This window comes from Protopterus annectens, chromosome 10.part0, assembly GCF_019279795.1.
Source record: "Protopterus annectens isolate FY-2018-M chromosome 10.part0, PAN1.0, whole genome shotgun sequence".
NCBI classification, from domain to species: domain Eukaryota; kingdom Metazoa; phylum Chordata; order Ceratodontiformes; family Protopteridae; genus Protopterus; species Protopterus annectens.
In genome coordinates this window covers 1,524,876,080-1,524,897,083 of record NC_056744.1, presented here as the reverse complement: position 1 = coordinate 1,524,897,083, position 21,004 = coordinate 1,524,876,080, and the positions used below count along the sequence as shown (strand labels likewise).

Below are 21,004 nucleotides of genomic sequence, written 5' to 3'. Positions count from 1 at the left end.
CTATCTTGGGCTGCCAATATTAACCACTGATGTGAATTCACCTCTGGTTAACCATTCCTGCATTCATTCTTGATCAACATGAGGCTCTTCCAGAAGTTTTCTATACTTGCAAGTATATTTATGTTTTTTTCCACATTTCTTGCCTTCTCATCTGGTCCTTCACCTTATACTCTTTCTTTTGTTTTTTAGCACATTCTGTTCCTGCCTGATTTTTATCCACTTCTGGTTTGATTTCCATTCTTGCTTGACGTCGATATGCTTCTGCTAAATTAAGCAAAGATGTCATCTTAGATTTATTCTCCTCATGTTTCAAAACTTTCACTGCATTTGGATCTTGTGTGGTCACTAGATATGTGTGCAGTCCCACGATTGCAGATTTATACATGTAATCAATTTCAAGGAAGCCCATCCCTCCTTCGGAACAGGGAATATATAATCTTGGTATACACTGAATTTTATAAATCATTTGGTAAGCATGAAGCATCCTTCATGTTTTAATATCCAGTCTATCCAACACTTTTTGAGGCCAGTCAATCACTCCAAAACTACAGGTTAGGACAGGAAGAGCAAACTGATTTGTAGCATGGATCTTGTTCCTAGATATCAATGTTGTTTTTAGGATTAATTTAAGTCTTCTAAAGTACTCCCTATTGAGTTTTATTTGCATTTATTCATGTTTTATAGATGATCCTTCATACATTCCCAATTATTTATACACTCCCTCTTGCTCAAGTTCTTTTATATCACATTCTTGTCCCAAACTGATATTTTCCTGGTGCTGCAGTTTTCCATTTTTAAAGGTTGCTTTTGCACATTTATCAAGACCAAATGACATTGCAATATCATATGAAAAAGTTTTGACAACCTGCAGCTGTGCTTTCAGTTTCTCATCTGATGAGCTATACAGTTTTAAATCATCAACAAAGAGAAGATGAGAAGTCATTAGACTGTTGTTTTCTAGGAGCCAAATTATAGCCATGGTCTAAGCTGTTAGGTAAACAGCTTAATGGATTAATAGCAGGGCAGAATAGCAACGGTGACAATGAGTCACCCTGGAATATCTCCCTTTGAATTTTTATCCCTGGGATAATAATCTGTCCTTTATCATGGCTTAATTGCAAAGTGGTCTGCCACTGTTTCATGGTTACTGTAATGTAGTCAGTGTAGGGTATATCTTATACATTTTAAGCACTCTTTTATCTATGAATGTGGGATACTATCAAATGCTTTTTTTGTAGTCAGTCCATGCCATACTTAGATTCTTCCCCTTCTTACAGTTCTCTACTATAACTTTGTTTAACAACAAATGATCTTTTGTTCCATATGACTTTCTTTTATTGTCCTTTTGTTCCACTGTCATAATTGAGTTTTCTTCTAAATGACTATAAACTCTGTCTGCGTCAATTCCTGTGGATAGTTTATGCGTCATTGGAAGACAAGTTATTGGTCTATAATTTTTAGGGTAGCTTGCAGGTTCACTCTTAAGTAAGAGCATTGTTTTTCCTATTCTTAACCAGTGCGTGTGTGTTCAGGGTGTGCATATAAATAGTTCTTACTCATGGCTAAATCCTCATGCAAAGAAGTTAATACTTTAAGCCAAAAGTTAGGCACTGCATCTGGACCTGGGGTTTTCCAGTTAGAGGCTTTTCTCAACTTTGTTTCAATCTATCTGGTTGTTATCTCATCCCATTTTATATCCTGTACCTCTAAACTTCTTATTCTTTCTTTTAGTTCTTCTATCCATTTAGCATCTTTGTTATGTTCCACAGGATTTTCATAGATGCTTCTCCAAAATGCATCTACTTCCTCTTTTTTTGGTGGTCTTTCAATTCCTTTTACATTATTTCCCAATTCTCTGTAAAACTTTTTGGGTCATCAATAAATTGCTTATTTTGTGCTTTTCCCTTATATTTATCTTCATATATTTTAAGTCTTTCCGCATGTTTTGAAATTTTTAGTTTATCTCCAATAGTGCATAATAGATCCTGGTCTGTTCTAATCCTACGCATTGTTTTTATTACATCTATCTTTCTTAGTATTTTTGTTGATCTATTCCCTCTTCTATAATCTTCTAACAGTGACACTTTTTGTCTTAGCTGCTTTATAGTTTTCTCTATTCAATATTTTCATGATGGTATTTACTTTCACTCCCTCTTTTCCCTCACTACCCTGTGTTCCTGTGGTAGAACTTTATCAGTTATTAATTTAGCAGCACAGTAATATATTCTGTTTACTTCTATTATATTGCATGGATCTCTATGGACAGTCCTAATTACTGTGTTCATTTGTTTTATCAAGCTTCTGACTTTTGGGGTTTTATTAACCTTCTGCAGTCTATTTCTCTCATTGATCTTGATATGTCTGTCTTTGTCTATTAAATCAAGCGACTCTTCTCTTAACTAATTTTCTTCTATACTGAGGGCACATCCCTTGTTCTCCATTTCATGTGGGGATTCTATAGAACATTCTGTAGTATCTTCCTGTGACACATTCTCTTCAGTTTCATCCTGTGTCAACTGTTCTGTCATATGCGAACTCACTGGCTTATCACTCCTTAACATTGACTGCATCAGAATTTCCACAGTTTCCTGTTCCTTTACTTGCTGTCTAGCTTCAAATGAACGTTTATACTTATTTCCTGTGGAAGGCTCCAAAATATCTTGATATGGCACCTGACCAATTCCTTCCTGTTCCACTGGTTTCCTCTTAATTTGGATATCCATTGCTCTATCCTGTTGTGGTGCTTTCTGTATTAGATTTACTACACTGAATCCTTCTCTTTGCAGCTGTTCCATAACCTCAATTACTATTTCTCCGACTTCTCCTTTACTAATCTCTTTTTCTATTTTTCCTCTTTAGTCTTCTTATTTTTTGTATTGTAAAGTTTTCCGTATCCGGATTCCTTTTTCTATATTTTTCTTCAGATATCTTCGGTGCTGCTTTTTTTGTATTGGTTAGTTTTGCTTTCCCCTTTCATAAATATTACATCATATTAAATGTCTTTTCCTTTCCTCTGTCCATATTTCTTCTTCACATGTCTCCTGATCTTGCTCTTCCTTATTCTGAGGACTCACTCTATCATGCTGTGATGTAGTCTGTTTTAGACCTTCTACACTAAATCCTCCACTTTGCAGGCACTCCATAACTTCAGCTTCTATTTCTTTAGCTTCTGCTTTACTAATAGTCTTTTCTGCATTACATCTTTGTGTTATTAATCTTTGTATTGTGAATTTTTTCATGTCTGGATACCTTTGCCTGTATTTTTCTTCGAATATCTTTGAGACTACCTTCTCTATATTAGTTAACTTGGCTTTCTCCTTTGTATAAATATTGCACCATATCAAATCTCTCTTTCTTTCCCATGTCCATATTTCTTTTTTACATTTTTAAAATATCTCTAAGTTTTGTTGTTTATATTTTCTCACTTTCTCAGCTGCCTCTTTTTCCAAAGAGATCAAAGTTTCTTGATCTATATACTGTTTTTCAAAAGTCTGTTGTATTAATGAACACAAATTTTTATTTGAAGCTTGTGACAGTTTTTCCTGCGAAAATATTTTTCTTTCCTCTGATTTCTCTCTTAATTGTTTTGTATATCTTGTATCTGGAAATTGTGTGCTTTTTGCATAATAGTAGCAATACATAATCTATTTTTTATCCTCAAAAGTCCACTCTATCGTCTTTATGGCTCTTCTTTGGCCAATCAGTTTTTGTTGTTTTTGTGGACTGCTACTTCCTTCTACAACAGGGGTGCCATCCTCCCCCTGCACCTGGCCCCATTGTAGGAATGTTTCCGTATTTTGAGGATTCTGCATTGTCATTTTTTTCCAGTCCTGGCACCAGTGCACCTACCAGGATTGGGCACTTTTTTATCCTGGGTCTTGTGCACCCAGCTATCTTTTTTTATTTTTGATTTACTTGTGTCCATGATATATACTATATAAATACAGTCTATACATAAGTGTCACCTTGGTGAGATTTTGTGAAAAACAGGGTCCATCTCATGAAGGTACACACCAAGACTCGAGGATGAATTAAATTTCAGCACTACTACTCTCCTTTGCTTGCTGAATTTTTCTCTCTCCATCAAGACCCCACACTAATACTCTCCTTTGCTTGCTGGCTTTTCATCTCTCCATCAGGACCCCTGAAAGATACAATCTAAATAAATAAGAGCCTAGGACAGAGCCCTGTGGTACACCCTGACTGTAGCTAAGAATTTCACCTGTCCAGTTGCTGTATGATACTTGCCATGTCCTATTTGTAATCCATGCAGTTATCCATCTTATCAAGAGTATATCGATACCTAGTTGTTATAATTTATTGATCAGTGTTCTGTGTATGGCTCTGTCAAATGCTCAAGGTAAATCTATATAAATTGCATCACAACAATTTTTCATTCATAGCTGTTATTATATTATTATAGAACATTATGTTACAGGTGGTAATATATCTAGTTTTAACCTATGCATGCTGATATATGGCTTCAATTCCCAAACTATTCAGTTCTGACAATAACTTATCCTCAATATTACCGTCTCCATTATTTTTCCACAACATGAAAGTATACTTAAAGGTCTATATGACTCTGGGTTTGTCATACTGCCCTTTCCCTTAAAGACAGATTTAATAAGCACATGTCTGCAATCTTCAGGAATCTACCCATATTTTTGTGACTTAGTAAATAATAGCTATAATGGTACTGTAAGCTCTTGCTGTAGTGTTATCAGGTCATTATTACTAATTCCGTCTCCTCCCTGTGCTTTGGATCCAGTTTGGGCAGTTTTTTTTTTTAATATAATCTAATTTGATTCCAATCTCTTAGCTTACCTGGATGTCAGTAGGACAACTTAACCACCCCCTTTGTGCAGCCAAACTGTTTTGCATAAGATTTTGTAAATATATCTATAATCCGTTGTGTATGAGAATAAATTTTAGAATCTACACACAGTTTATCAATTTGCATGTCTTTATTCCTTCCATATCTTATGTATCAATAAAAAGGTTTTCTATTATAATCAATATCTTTATATAACATTCTCTTCAGATTTTTCTTGATCTTAACTCACACTATGCTTAATTTGTTTGTCCAGCTTGTTTATTTCAGTTTTCAAAGTTATAGTTCGACCTGTCTTCCATTTCTTATATTTTTTGTCTCTCACTTTAATCAGGTATTTTGTTCTTATGGAAATATATCCCCCTGAAGTTGTATGCCTAGATCCTGATGTCAAACATTTTTTTTTTGCACTCAAACAATTTTTCTTTCAAAACTTTCCATAGTCCATGTACAGTTTTTCCACTGAACACAGAACTCCATTCAGTTTTACATAGTGATTGTATTGCTTCCATATAATCTGTAATTAATCTTCTATGTATTGGTTTAGATTTCAGTTTGGTAGAATTTTCTAGCAATAAATTGACTTCTATAACTCCATAATCACTGTACATCCATGGTGGTAAAACTTGATGTAACAGTAATTTCTTTAGGAACACAATCTCTACTATGTTCAGACCCTGGTAGTTTTTTTTTACAATCTGAAGCAATTGTTGTTCCTGGACATACATTGTGAATAATCTCCTTAATAAAGTTGCTGAATCAATATTATTCCAGTCTGTTTCTGGTAAATTTAAGCCCCCAGCTAATATTATTCTTCCCGCCTATGTTTCATGCAAGAAATGTATGAATTCTTCTAGGTCATCATCACTTGTCTTTGGCAGTCTATACTCTCCAATATTCGTTATATGTTCCAGTGTTGTCTTTATTGTCACAGTTACACAGTATGTAGTATTGGTGTTATAATTGAACATGTAATAATCACAGGTCTCATAACTATCTTTAATCTTTGTCATAGGACTTTCACAATACTCTTTGCTGTGGTTCCTTTGTTACCTATCTGGAAGGCAACAAGCTGTTAAATAGCAACAAACCTACTCATCCTTTCAAGCAGCTACTACAGATGTCCCTCAGGTTTCTGCCCCGGGTCCTCTACTATTTAACATATTTATTAATGACCTCCACAATTCCACTAACCCTGCTAGTTTAGTTCAGTATGCAGATGACTCAACATTAATATGTGCAGCCTCAACAATAAATAAGCTCCAAGACATTAGCCAAAAATCTTTTTCCTCTGTAGAAACCTGGCTCAAGGACTCAAAAGTCCTACTTACCTCCAAGAAAACTAAGTTAGTGCTTTTCACCTCAAAAAGTTTTCAATCTCAAAAACAATTGTTTCCATAAAGTCAGCAAATAATACTGTAACTGAAACTGTAATTTACAGTAAACTTCTAGGTGTTATAATAGATGACAATCTCAAATATGCCCCATATACTGCACACCATTAAATCTACTTGCCAGAAACTAGGCTCCCTTTATAGGATTAATGGATTCCTTACAGATACTGAAAGAGAAATCCTAGCCATCCCTTTCTCCTGATGACTCTCTTATGCGCCGCTAGTATCCTAAAAACCATAAACAATACTGAAAGAAAGAAACTTGCCTCCTGCTACAATAAAATAGCTAAATTTGCCACCAGTCCCCCTTTTTGGACCTACCATTGTCATAGCTTAAAGCAATTAAACTGGCTTGAACTGCACAGCTGTCTAACATATTCACAACTGATCTCCGTTCAAGTAACAAGTTCTTATTACTTACATATAAGTCAAATAATGTTGCAGGGGACTCGCTCTAGTCCCAATGCATTGTTAAACTCTGGAATACTATCCCCACACAAATAAATCTCTCCAATAGTTTTAAATCACTACTTAAACAACATCTTAACCAATCCTGATCCTGTACATGCTCATCACAGGGTTAAAACCTTTTCACCATGCAATACTACCCAAATACTCTCCTTAAACATAATATTCTCAACTGCTTACTGAAATGGCAAAACAATTTTTATATATAACTGCTGCCTGTTCAATCCACTAAGTTGCACATGTGTTTTCTCTTTAAAATCTTAGAATGTGAAAGTATAAATGTAACTACTGTTTTGGTATAAATGTAAATAGAAGTGTAACTACTGTTTTGCATATAAATGTAAACAGAAATATAACTACTGTGTGTCTGACTGAAACTTAGTATAATGCAATATAAGCAAATGGAGCTTTTCTCCCCAAGCCTCCACTGAAAATGGGTATTACACAGTTGGACTTTCCCAGTAAGCAAAGTCAAATAAATAAATAAACAAATAACCACATAGAAAATACCAGAAAAAGATCAACTCTTTCATATTCTGGTCCTGAAACACATCTTTCTTTCTCTGCTGACCAGCAACATCTGCAGTTAGCAAAAGAGTTTTCTAGCTCATCTCAAATTTGGACTCACCATCACAGCCACAACCATTAAAAAAAAACTCAGCCCATCCACTATACAGTCCACTGAAAACAAAATCTGCTGATACATTTCCAGCCACCCACCTCAAGCTCCTTAACACCTGCCTCTTCAAAGCCAAATGGCTCCTAGATACCTACAGAGTTGAGGTACTCCTAGGATCTCTTCTGCTCAAACTACTTCATCCAGGTACCTCCCTTTAGCTGCCAAATGTCATAATTAAAACCACCCCTACAACCTCCACAACTTTCCCCATTTGATTCCCTCACATTCTATTTCCAAAATGAACTGTTTTACTAACCACTCCTTCTCCATTCTTGCACGCAAACTTTATGAGCACCTCCACTTCATATAAAAAAAATCATCCCTTTTCCCACTTTCAGAACGTAACTCAAAACGCACTTCCAATAAAACTCTGACTCCAAGTGGTTTTCCAATGGACACATGACATAATCCTCCCCTCATCTGTATCACTTCTACTGTCACTCTTTGTTCTCACCTGCTGCTTATCTCCCATATTTCCTACTAAAATTAATCCACATATGTTCTTCTCCTCTGTTAATAATGTTTACTTACTGTCTTCATTGCCCACTGGATTTTGCACATTCTGTGCTTACTCCAAGTTTGTGAATCGATTCTTCTTCTTTTTTTTTTGTTAATTTCTTCACCTGGATGCATACCTCTCAACTGTCCAGACATTTGCTTCCTACTTTTGGTCTGCCACTCATAAAACTTGTAGTTTTCTGGCAAATCACTAAGGAATGAAGTCACTAAATATTGACAGACATTTGAGTTGCGGACTTCATATCCTTCAGAAAATGTATGCTGATGCAAAACCTTTTACTCTAGCAACTTTGTAAGTGTATAAGAATAGTATTTAAAATTTGTTCTTATTGTTTGGACCTTTGTCCCCATATTATTTTTGTCTTTCTCCATTTTTCTTGAACTGAGAATTGAGAGGTATGCCTGGACAGTACCTGAAAATGGTCTGCTGTGATCAGCATACTACTCTGGTAAATAAACTTAAATACATACATGCATATATAAATTAATAACTTAAGTAGTCTGCAAATATTTAAACTATCATAGCAAATGGCAACAGCGACTTATTGATAACGTGCACTGTATGCCAACATTAAAATAATAGACTTGTCGGTATCTATTTGCCTGTCACAGATCAAAATAACAGTGTGATAGTGACTGCCAGTTAAATTCTCTGCAAAATATTCAGAAATTAGTATTTAGACAGCATTATTAAATGCTTCACATTCAATAAGTAAGAATGACATCTGATGTCAGACTCAAATACGGTTATTATTTGCAATGCTATGAGAGGAGTGACAGAGTAATGTACTTCATTACTAGTGCACTTTACAATGGCTCAATAGCTCAGGACACCTGGATTTCTACTACACCTCAAGCTTGGTTAGCTTCGGCATAAGTCCTTGTATTACTAACAGATGAACCTGCACAAAGTTTCCTAATGCAAAGCCATTGAACAAATACACATCTGGAGATAAATTACAAACTTTCAAAGCTCTGATTTTAAAGTCAGTGCCTGTCTTTATTATCTCAGCACTTATGTAATGTTAGTTAATCAGATGTCTTCCAACTGAAACATGAAATGCAGAAAACTGTAGAATAAATAAATAACAAATAAAAACAGTAATAGTAATAAGTGAAACACATATCTACAAATTTCAATAGAACTAAATTAAAAAAATCAAAATTGAACAGTGACTGAACAGGGAGGGGAAGGGGGTTCCTTTTGTATGCGCACTTTTTTCATTGAATGTTGCTTTCAATGTTAATTATTTTGTACAGGTAGTTTTAAAGAAATTGGCTTTACTTGAATTACACGACTATATCTAAGGTATCATGTGACATGCAGGTGCCTCAATTTGTGCATCATGCATAACATGGATTCAGGCTGGTGTGGGTCACAACAGTTACATTTTACAAGCACCAGAACTCGGTAACAAAATGTGACAACATAACCAAGACAGAAAAATACTGACGGCCACTGAAGCATGTACCCCCCCCTATAATGCATAGCAACAGACATTACCTGTCTGACTGATTCAGGCATGTGTAACAGAGCTGAATCATGGTCAAATGGAGCCCTAGGTGACTCCCCTTGACCCCTACAGCCTTTCCAGTGACCTATTACTTGTCTTTCTACCTTCAATTACCATAAATACTGTTCAAAACTGTCAGTGTGCATACCATTGTCGTCTTCTTTACTTTTGCAATGGTTACAGAGATGTGGATTTAAATTTAAAAATGTTATTTAAAAATTTGTAACAAAGATACTGATGGACATTTGTTAAACAAAACAGTTGCACACTGAAAACAGACTTATCATGAGCAACAGTAAACTTCTTCTTTTGAAACTCACATTTACTGAAGCTCATATCAATTGAAAAAGAATTGAAAGCCACATTCACTGAAACTGAATCTGGTCAGTGACAGATTAAGTCTACCTTGGTCCCCAAACTGTTTTCAAATCATGGCTCCTCTGCATACATTTTATGACCATGCACAACTTCATGGGTTCTTTGATTCACCTTCCTGATTGCTTTAAATTTTATTTCTTGTTAAATACAACAATATTTGTTCAGCTGCATTTTTAATTTGTAGTTTTGAACATTTATTCATAGTACGCAGTGAAACAAAATGAACCAATAATGACAAAAGTGCCCATTTCAGATCATTTCAACCACAAACAGACACTCAGCAATTATGGCCACTAAATCAACTGAGTGCACACCACATGTCTGACTGTGATAAAAAAATGGCCACAGTAAAGTATTCCAGTTTGCTTTACTCAAATGTACACTAGTCCTGCAAAGACAGACTAATGACTTTTTAACTTTATCAGCTCAGCAGGTTCATCTACAGACATCCCCCAAACCCAGTAGTTATTCATTGTTGAGTAATCTTTCTCAGATGTCAGTGTTAAATAATAATAGTGATAAGGATAATAATAATAATAATAATAATAATAATAATAATAATAATAATAATAATAATAATGACCAAAGTCACATATTTCAAATTTTGCACAAAAAATACAGTAGCCAAAAATTATCCAACCTAATTCACACACGCGCACACACACACACACACACACACACACACACACACTAGTCATGCAAAGCCAGATACAAGATTGAAATGACCAGATAAGGACATAAGGTATTTTTATCCACTGACAGCCCCTCACCCCAACCAGCAGTTGTACCCACTTTGTAACAGTGTATACCCCTTATTGTTTATGAGGAAATAAACTATATGTACTTTATTGGTAGCTTTGTATGAAGTACATTAAACTGTATAAAGATCACTAGCATCATAGATCTACAGTTTAAACAGAAAAATATTTATGAGAGCATAAGAAATATTAACCACCTGATAACATATGCTAAGTCAATCTGCACAATCTATGAAAAAGTACAATTTTTCTGAATAATAATAATTCTACCTCAAAGAAAACTATTAGTAATGTAGAAACTGCTGATGGTAAACAAATCTGTATTTCAGTGCTTCCTCCTGCAAATGTAGTATCTGTTGCCATTTAGCAATAGATTACCTATGTTGCATTAAAAATGGTGATTATCATAGCATTTCCTGAACTAGATTAGCCATGCAATACGAGATGATTGGCAAACAATGACAGTAGGTTCATTGTTATAGGTATGCAGTCCTGCAGACCATTAGGGAGTCTAGCCCAAATCCCCAATTCCTCCAAACATTGTGTGGTTAAGTGACTTGCTCAATGTCACAAAGTAGGTAAATAAATGAAGGTGGAACGATTCAAACACTGTACCCTTGCCACAGGAAGTAACTTACTAAGAACTTCCAGCTTTAGTCCTCAGCTCTAACTACCAGAGTATCAGAGTTTAACTAACTGTAGAAGTCCTTTACAGTCTGATCTTGAAGAAAAGACTGTATCAGTAATATGCTTCAGTTACTACATAATAAATATTGAAGATCAGACTACTCTGATTATCACTTTAAACAATGTAGGCTATATGACTGGACAATGCACAATTGTTGGAGGCTCTAAAGAAGGTACTGCAAAAATATATTACTAAAATGCAGCATGATTAGATTATATTACACAATCGAGGCCTATTAATGAATGAATTCATTCTTTAGTGCACTTAATAAAGCAAAACAATAGCAGACAATACACATGCTACAGCAGCTTTTTTTCAACAACCCACAAATCATACAACATCAGAAATATTAAAACAAACAAAATACTGTTTGGGGGGATTTTTACATGCTTGCAGGACATCTACATATCATTTTTAACCTGCCTATATCTTCTTTGCCATCAAGAAGAGCTATCCCTTCTGACATCATTCAATAATTGAATAACTAATAATGCTTCTCTGTTGCAGGATACACTTACAGAGTTAACAAAATCCTATGCAAGCTAATGGATCAGGCCCTTGACAGCCATACCAACACCCCTTTATTTGTCTATGTCTCCCACTTACCATAAACTCTGCTCAAACCTGTCAGTGAACAGTTATGTTCTTCTTAACTTTTATAATTATCACACAGATTTGGATTTTATTTAAAAATATTATTACAAATGTTACAGAAAAAAAACACTTACAGTCAGTTTCTAAACAAAACAACCACACTGAAAACAGACTTAGCATGATAAACAGTAAGCGATGTCGTTCAGCTTTTCCTGGTTATGGGTCGCCACAGTGGAACTCTGGTCCTCTAATGATTGGCAGTGGATTTTTATGGTGCCAAATTGCTAGCCCAAGGCTCATCCTGCAAAGAAGGCACACCCATTCACACTCACACTTACCTGCATGTCTTTATACATCACTTGACCACAGGGAGGACATGCAGACTCCATACAGAAGGCGCGCCAGCTGAGAAATGAACAGGAGAACCGCTTGCTGTGAGATGACAACACTAACAACCGCTGCACCACCAAACCCAGCACTTAGCATGATAAACAGTAAACGTCCCTTTTCCTGAAACTGACATGTAGTGAAAATGTATCTGGCAAACCATTCAAATGTGTTGGGATTCACCATATTTTGAAGTACTAATTAACACTTCCATGAAGGCAAAAGACAAATGTGGAACATATTTTTATAGCCTGCTATTCACAAGTGTCCTTTTCTAAGAGCAGCCCAGAAGTATTGTCTGGTGAAATAACTTGTCAGAGTCAGAGAAGATAAATAAAGGCCGAGAGAATCAAACTGTGCATTTCATAAATTAGCTCTTTAACAGCTAATAACATTTCTCATCTGCACTGTTATTATAAACTGCTGTAGCCCAAACAGAGCAGTAAACACCTGTGTGCCTGCAGAGATCAAGCTAAATTAAAAATGTCTTCATAGTTAAAACAGACATTAAACTCATAGACTTAATGCTGGCCCATTTGCTCACATCTAAATAATAAACACACTGTCAGCGTTAAGGAAACCAAGGATCACATCCAAAGAACATGGTTAATGTAAATGCTATTCCTGATTAGTACAATCAGTTTAATTTGCACCATAAGTACTTTGGCTAATACATACTAGTTACTAAGCTTTCAGTCCAGGGGCCACAGAGAAGCCTAGCCCAAACTTCCAGTTGCCCCAAAGCTCTGCTTGGTTAAGTGATGTTCTACAAAAGTGGAAACAAAAGAAGACTCCTGAATCACCTAACAGTTATCAGAATAGGCTTTGTATCAACATGTATCTTATGTACCACAAAAACTACCAAACTCTAATGGCTGAGACTGACTGTAATCCCCAGTGATTTACCAAGGAAAAAAAAGGTAATGGTAGTGGGTATAGGGGATTAAGGCTCTTACATCCTGTAGGCAAGATGCAGGGTTTCAGCCTGAGCAAGTCACTTAACTGCACAACCCTCCTAACTGGGGCATTTCATACATACTCATAAATCTATCTTATACTTAACTGCTGTGTAAACATCTTTCCTGTCTAATGACTGGAAGCAGCAGGACACAGACATGTGGGTAAAGCAACAGCGCATGAGTCATGGACATTGAGGAAAGTAGGAATTTTTTTAGATTAATGCTGGGGCTGGACTCTCCCCTAAGCCAACACTGGGCCCTAGGCAGTGGACTAGCTTGCCTAGTGTTGGATCGGCCCTGACATGAAATGCTAATATGGAAAAATATGAATAATGTTGCGGCCTTTGACTGACCAGCAGAGTGCAAAACTGGGATCATTTAGGTAGCATAGGTACCTCCAATCAGGGATGGGCAAGTCATGCCACTGAGCAACCACCATGACCAGCAGCTTAGGAACCATCTCAATAGCTGACATCACAGGAAAACACCCTCCTTTGTGCAGCTTTCTGAATCATTATACTTGTAATATGTGTAACTAAGCTAACTGTTCAGACACTGATGGCACATTATTCTGTGCTTTGCAGGGCAAATGGGGTAACTGCCCTGGGTACAAGATATTAGGGGACATGGCAAGGATGTGTCAACCAGGACTGAGTGCAATACCATCATTCATTTATGAAGCAGAGAAGATATTGCAGTTTCATAAATCAACATTGATGCTGCATTCGTGTTTGTGCCAACAAATGAATCAAGATGCTTGGCAGAGGTTGTTACAGTTGTAGCAAGCAACTTGCTAGAGCTTTTTCCTTTTTTTTTTTCTTTTTAACTCCAAAGGTTGTGCCAGTCTGTGGAACGGGTCTATTTTAGAACGATGAAAATGCAAGATGTTGAATACTCACATGAGCGAAAACTCAGGAAGTCGATATTGATTTTTGGGATCGCAGTACAGTGAAGATCGGAATATCTGCCCTTTTCTCACTGTAGTGCGATCTTGGAGTAGGAATATAAATTTAAGGGGGGGGGCACAGCCCCCCACATTAGCGATTTTGAGTTCTTGATTATTCGCTCTTGTGAGTGTTCGGGAGTTTGATTTTTCATTGTTCTGACAAAAACCCTGTGGAACTACCCAGGGTAACTGCATTTCTCTCTGTTTCCTTTCCTTTTCTTCTTTCTTTATATATTCATATATATATATATATATATATATATTTTTTTTTTTTTTTTTTTTTTTTTTTCTCCTCCACTTGGCCTAACAGGCAGCCATCAGGAGGGATTTTCTCTTTAAGCCCTACCAATCCCCTGCCTATGCTCAAAAGCAGCTAATATGGCACACATGTAAACAAGTAAAGGAAAATGTGTGCCACCTGCTTCTGCAGATAGATTTATCATCAGTAGTCTCCACCAATATGCATACACGCATACACACACAGACACAAACACTCTAATAAGTTAGAACATATGCTGCAAACAATCTCCCTTAAGGACGTTCCAGGCCATTAATCTAACCTATGTCTAACCCAGGTCAACTTGATTGTATTGAGGGTGCAATCCTGACCTTCTGGGTATAATGTGCATGTGCTGGGCTATCTTGTTTGTGTGACATTTTGTTGCAATTGATTCTGTCACAGCTGCACTATATACTGGTCAAGTTAATTGTTGTTCTTTGGGTAAGTTTATTAAATATCATGCGTTTACCTATTTCTTTGTTTACTGTGTTGCTGAGGTTGCTGATCTACTTTCAGCAAATATTTTCAACTGTGAATAGAAGCAAACCACAAATAAAGTAGAAGGACTAGTAACGTGATATCACAATACACATCCTGGCAGTCAGGTCACATGATATCACAATACACATCATGGCAAGGTTACATGATATCACAATACACATCTTGGCAGTCAGGTCACATGTTTCATACAATGAATAAACCAGCAAATGTACTAAAACAGCTTTCCTCAGAAGGACAAAAATAATCTGATATACTGCACTGAATGCTTACCACCACTGCATACACATTAATTTGCTCAGTATGCATTACACTAAAAGTTAAGTTTTACTTAAATGCTATTTTTTTTTTCTACCTTAAATCTTTAAGTACCCAATCTATACTCAAATCTTCACTCTTAATTCCTATCTCAGTCACTACTTAGTACTATTTAGTACTACTTACCATGCACAAAACCTACCAGATACTGTACTTACATTTCTTTTTGTATACTATGTTAAACTGAAGATGAATTACTCTATATATTAATGCCATCTCCTAATCATTAGCATCATGTTTATATATTTTTAAGTATATTTTTGTTTTTAGCTGTATTTTGTGTGTTACTTTTAGTATAGTTTTTAGTATGTTTTAGTTTTGGAGCTTTTCTCCCCGGGCCTCCACTGAAAATGGACACGTATCCAGTTGGACTAGCCCGGTCAACAAATGTAAAATAAAATAAAATAAAAATAAATACCTTTTACTACTGTGTTTTTCAAGTTGCTTACTAGACTGCATAAATAATGTGTGATAACAGCATTTCTACCACAGAAAACTAAAGTAATAATTGAGTCTGCTTACCAATACATCTTTGTATAGTTTGCTGAGCTTGCATTTTATTAAAATGTAAGCTTTAGCCATGTAAAAAATTGCATGTAATTTGCATTACTGCTGTAGTTACATTGTCATCACCACCATCATCATCATCAGCCTTTATCATTATTTTTAAACCATTTGTCTTGGAACTGGATCAGTAGCAGCAATTCAAGAAGGGAGAAGAGAAACAGACTTGCATATTCCAAGCAACAGTGTATAGGTTCCTCAGGTGTTCCCTGGCAAGCTAAGAGACATAATTCATTCAAGTGGGTTAGGCATGTTTCAGTTCTCAGGGGAACCCCTCAGAGGTGTCACAGCTACATCAAATGACCCCTATTAAAACATCAGGGCAGTGGCCATACTTAAAAGGTGTATATATATATATATATATATATATATATATATATATATATATATATTATATGAGCCAAAGTTCATATAAACGAACGCTCTAATGAGCGAAAATGCCGGGCATCGAAACGCTTTTTCACGGGTCACAGTACAGTGAAGATAGGAATATTTGCCCTTTCCTCACTGTAGTGTGATCTTGGAGTTGGAATATATATTTAGTGGGAGGTGTGTGGGGTGCAGCCCCCCACAATATAATGTTCGATGTCATGCATTTTCGCTCATTACAGCGTTCGTTCATATGAACTTTCGCTCATATAATATAGACCTATATGTATATATATATATATATATATATATATATATATATATATATAAATTATATATATATATATATATATATATATATAGAGAGAGAGAGGGATTAAATACATATATATATATATATATATATATATATATATATATATATATATATATATATATATATATTCAACAGTACAATGTCAAATAGTACTTTCTGCAGTCATTTTAAAATGTGCCAGTTTCACTCAGAGAAAGTACTACCGTGGCCAATATTGCTTTTCATAATTATTTTAAAGTATTACATTTTACTTCCTTGTCAACATACAGGGCAACCCCCCCCCCCCATTAGTACTTCAGAAAAGTGCTTGTTACCACAGAATACTACTATGTTTTAGCAATGTTTGCTCTATCGTTTTTGTCCTTTTTTCTCATCAGTTCAATGTCAAGCACTGGTTTCTGTTGTCATTTTAAATATTGCATCTTGTTTCCCAGTCATTATAAAATGTTCCAGCACCTCTAAGAAAACTGTTACCTATTCTGCTGTTTACTGATAACTTTTTGTGAAAAGTTGCGCTACTTTTTGCATAAAAGTGTTATACAGAAGACTGTTACATTTCTCATAGTCTCTATCTGGCCTTGTCTGGCCTAGTTTTTCTGTAATTCAGCAGTATACTGCTAACACCACGTTCCATCTATTTCCATATTTACTAAGAATAAATGCCAAAATAAAACAAAAATGAACACAAAAGAGTAATTGCCAGATTCAGAATGAAACAGCAGACACAAATATATAAGAATAAGCGCTTCCATTCATTTACTGTCAGTATGGAACTTCATCAGATTAAAAAAACATTAAAACCTGACAATAAATAGAAAAGGTCAACCATTCAATTTAAAAATTCACTTAAATAATGCAATAATAATGTAATCATCAATAATAAAGGTAAAACCAATAATCCATTCTCTGTCAAAAGTAAGGAAAAAAGAAAATGGGCACCATATAGTTAATAAAACCACCACAAAACATAAAAATAAATGCATGAAAATTAATTCATATTTTCTCTGCCTTAAGAGTTAACAAACTAGCTACAGAAGTTTTTGTTCTTTAATTCTTGGTGGTTATGTAGCTTTGAGTAAAACTTGCCAATATGTTTCTCGACACTCAAGGTATGCAGGTCAGCTTGTCTTGTGCTGGCTTCTACATAGGGAAGGCCAAGAATAACTTAACAAGAATTTACCAGCACACATATGCAATTAAAAAGAAAGGCACCACTAACGCACTAAGCAAACATGCTAATGGGTGTCAGAATTTTAATACATTTTTTTTTGCGTGTTAGTGAAGGTTGATGTCAATATCACAAGAGGAAACTGGCCCGCATACCTTGAGTATGGAGAAACATATTGGAAAGTTTTACTCAAAGCTACACAACCACCAGGAATTAATGAAAACATTTCTACAGCTAGTTTGTCAGTTCTTAAGGCAAACAAAATCCAAATAAATTTTAATGCATACTTTTTATGTTTTGTGGTGGTTTTGTTATTAACTATATGGTGTGTATTTTCTTATTTCTTACTTTTGACAGAGAATGGATTATTGGTTTCACTTTTATTATTTATGACTACATTATTATTGTATTAGTTAAGTGATTTTTTAAATTGATTGGATGAGCTTTTCTATCTATTGGTCAACTTTTAATGTTTTTTTTAATCTAATTAAGTTCCATGTTGACATTAAAGGAATGAAAGCAACTGTTTCTTACATATTTGTGTCTGCTGTTTCATTCTTAACCAAGCAACTTTTCTTTTGTGTTTGTTTTTGTTTTATTTCCTTATTCACCAATATCACACCTCCACTTAGGAATCCATATTTCCATCAGAGCTGGAGCCAGCAACAGGCAACCTAGGCAGCTGCCTAGGGCCTGGTGGCTGGAGGGGCCCCTTAGACAATGGGATTCGTATTAACTTTTTAATTAATTAAAAAATTAAACATTTCTTTTTTAATACCATGGCTGCATCTTCTTTAAGAAGATACACACGCACTTTGCAACCATGCATTCATCGCCAATACAAATTAAAACATATTCCACACTTTCTGTTATGTGTGAGAGACATTCTCCCTAGAAGTCCTTGCATCACTTTGGCAAACACCCCCCCCACACACACACACACACACACACTCACACCGTACACACATACATACAACCACTTAGTCTCGTAGATATATATACAGATTGACACAAACATTCAGGCACTCATGCACAAACACACACACACACACACACACACACACACATACACACACACACACACACACACACACACACACACACACACACACACACACACACACACACATACTCACACATCAAAAAACAACACTCCTCTACAGACAATCACAGTCATGGAAACACTCATTCATTCACCTATACACATGCTACAACACACACACACACACACACACACACACACACACACACACACACACACACACACACACACACACACACACACACACACACACACACACGTGCACACACACACATGCACACACACACACACACACACACACACACACACACACACACACAAACACACATACATGCACGCACACATGCACACACATTCATGATGAAACATTCATGCCCCTATATACATGCTCATACATGACCACACACATGAGCACACTAACACCCCACCCCCTTGCTATTGCTGAACTTACCTGCCCTTCAACTTCTTCTGCAGAAGTGAATGAATGACCACCATTGTTTAATGGTGTCCACTTTTTCTTCCAAAAGTAAAATATTATGCAGCTGAATTATTCTCTGAATCATGCAGCTGTGTAAAATAGGAGCTCCTAGCATTTCTGGGGAAAGCACAAAGCTAATTAGCATTACATTCTCCCCCAGATTGTAGCATTATTATGCAGCTCTGCCTGCAAGACTCCCTCTGTGCTAAGGCCCACACTAAGGCAGCAAAAAGTCAGAAATGCTTACTATGAGGGGGAAAATGGCAATGCTATAGCTTCACCCTTCCGGTAAGCCTTTTTGAAGCTGAGACAATATCAGACTGAAATGTCAGTTTGAGAATGTTAAAGATTTCTCTGAGCAAAGAACTAATACATTATTAGCAATGTAACTGTTAAAATCCAACTTCAGACATTTTTAGAAAAAGATTTCATGAAAGAGCTTGTGCTTCTTACCTCTCTCCCTCAAGCAAAAACAAACCACTGACAGTGCAATCACAGCACCAGCTACTGCTCCATATGAAAGTACTCTGTGAAATACATGCCACATGTTAGGTTGATGATCCTTTACTTCAGGTATCTCTTCATTGTGACACGTAGGAGTGGAGTTGCTTTTTACTAGAGATTCTATACAGGAAAAATTGGGTTAATGAGCATTATTATCACTGTCACACTAAGAAACACCTGTTTACATTCTGCACTTAAATTGCTTAAAACATGTTTACAGATCTACTAGTTATGTTTTTTTGCTATTTATTTATCCTCATTTCATTATATGTGTATGTATCTATCTTTCTCTGTGCATCAAGTATTTGTAACCATTCTGTGTTGTAGGGAGATCATCAAGCATTCAGACTCTGTTAACAATCACAATATACTCAAAAATGAGACCTCACACACTGTACTTATAAAAAAATTAGATTCAGACCCCCAGAGAAACAAGATGACCCACATAAATCAATGTCCTAGAAATGAAATTTTGCAGAATCTGAATAAAAAATTCAAATAAAATAATAAGGAAAAACACAATTAGGAAATAATTGGACAGTTGCTTAACCATAAAAGTGAATACAAGCATAACTTTCCTCGATGTAGCAAACACTATTCCACTGAAGTAACTACAGTAAAAAATATATGTATATTAGAATCAGGAAGCCAATTTTGCAAGATGAGAGTATAATTACTGCAAAAAGAAAATTAAAAAAAGCATGCATGATCTTTACATTTATAAATATTTTGCTTGCTTGTCCCCTGCTAATCATAAATACCAAGTCTGGAATTGCACAACAGTGGAAAGCAAAAAACCCATTTTCAAGATGGTGTGTTTTTGAGATTGTATGTTTAAACAACTAGCAGGGAACCATATATACATTTATATATATATGTGTGTGTTTCAGGTTGGTGGGTGTTTGTGTTTCAGGTTGGTAGGTGGGCTTTCAATCTTTTTGTTTCACCATTACATCTTTCCTCTGTCTGGTTGTTGGCTTTTCTGTGTGTCTGTCTCTCCACATTCAGATGTCTGATTAAAACCACTTCTTCTTCATACATTGTAAAAGGACAATACTGATAAACAGCTGGAATGCTCTGCTTAGGTACAATTAATAATTACAGTGGCCATAAAATTTACTCAGTGGCTCATCTAATAAGCTTCCAGAGTTAATACTGGTGTCCTGCCAGAGGAGATGTTATTCTTCATCTTTGAACATTTCCATTCACATTCAAACAACTGTTATATTCCTGTTTTCTAAATCCTAGTGTCACCCTCTTTCATGGCCCTCCTTTCTCTCATGGAGTGATGGAGTATAACTTCAACATTAACATTTAACATGGTATCAGAAGCTCAGAGTACACTATTA

At 35.7% G+C, this 21,004-nt stretch overlaps 1 protein-coding gene across 2 annotated transcripts in view; it reads right to left on the bottom strand.

Annotated features, from left to right (window-relative positions):
* The window catches only part of LOC122813707, a 521,863-nt gene that overhangs the window by 84,748 nt on the left and 416,111 nt on the right, over window positions 1-21,004 (bottom strand). Inside the window, exon 3 of one of the 2 annotated variants that reach the window (XM_044086168.1) lies at window positions 19,605-19,775. The exons of the other annotated variant lie outside the window; for it this stretch is intronic. Within the exon in view, the coding sequence (XP_043942103.1) occupies window positions 19,605-19,775 (171 nt within the window). The remainder of the gene's footprint in view (window positions 1-19,604; window positions 19,776-21,004) is intronic. 2 annotated transcript variants of the gene reach the window in all.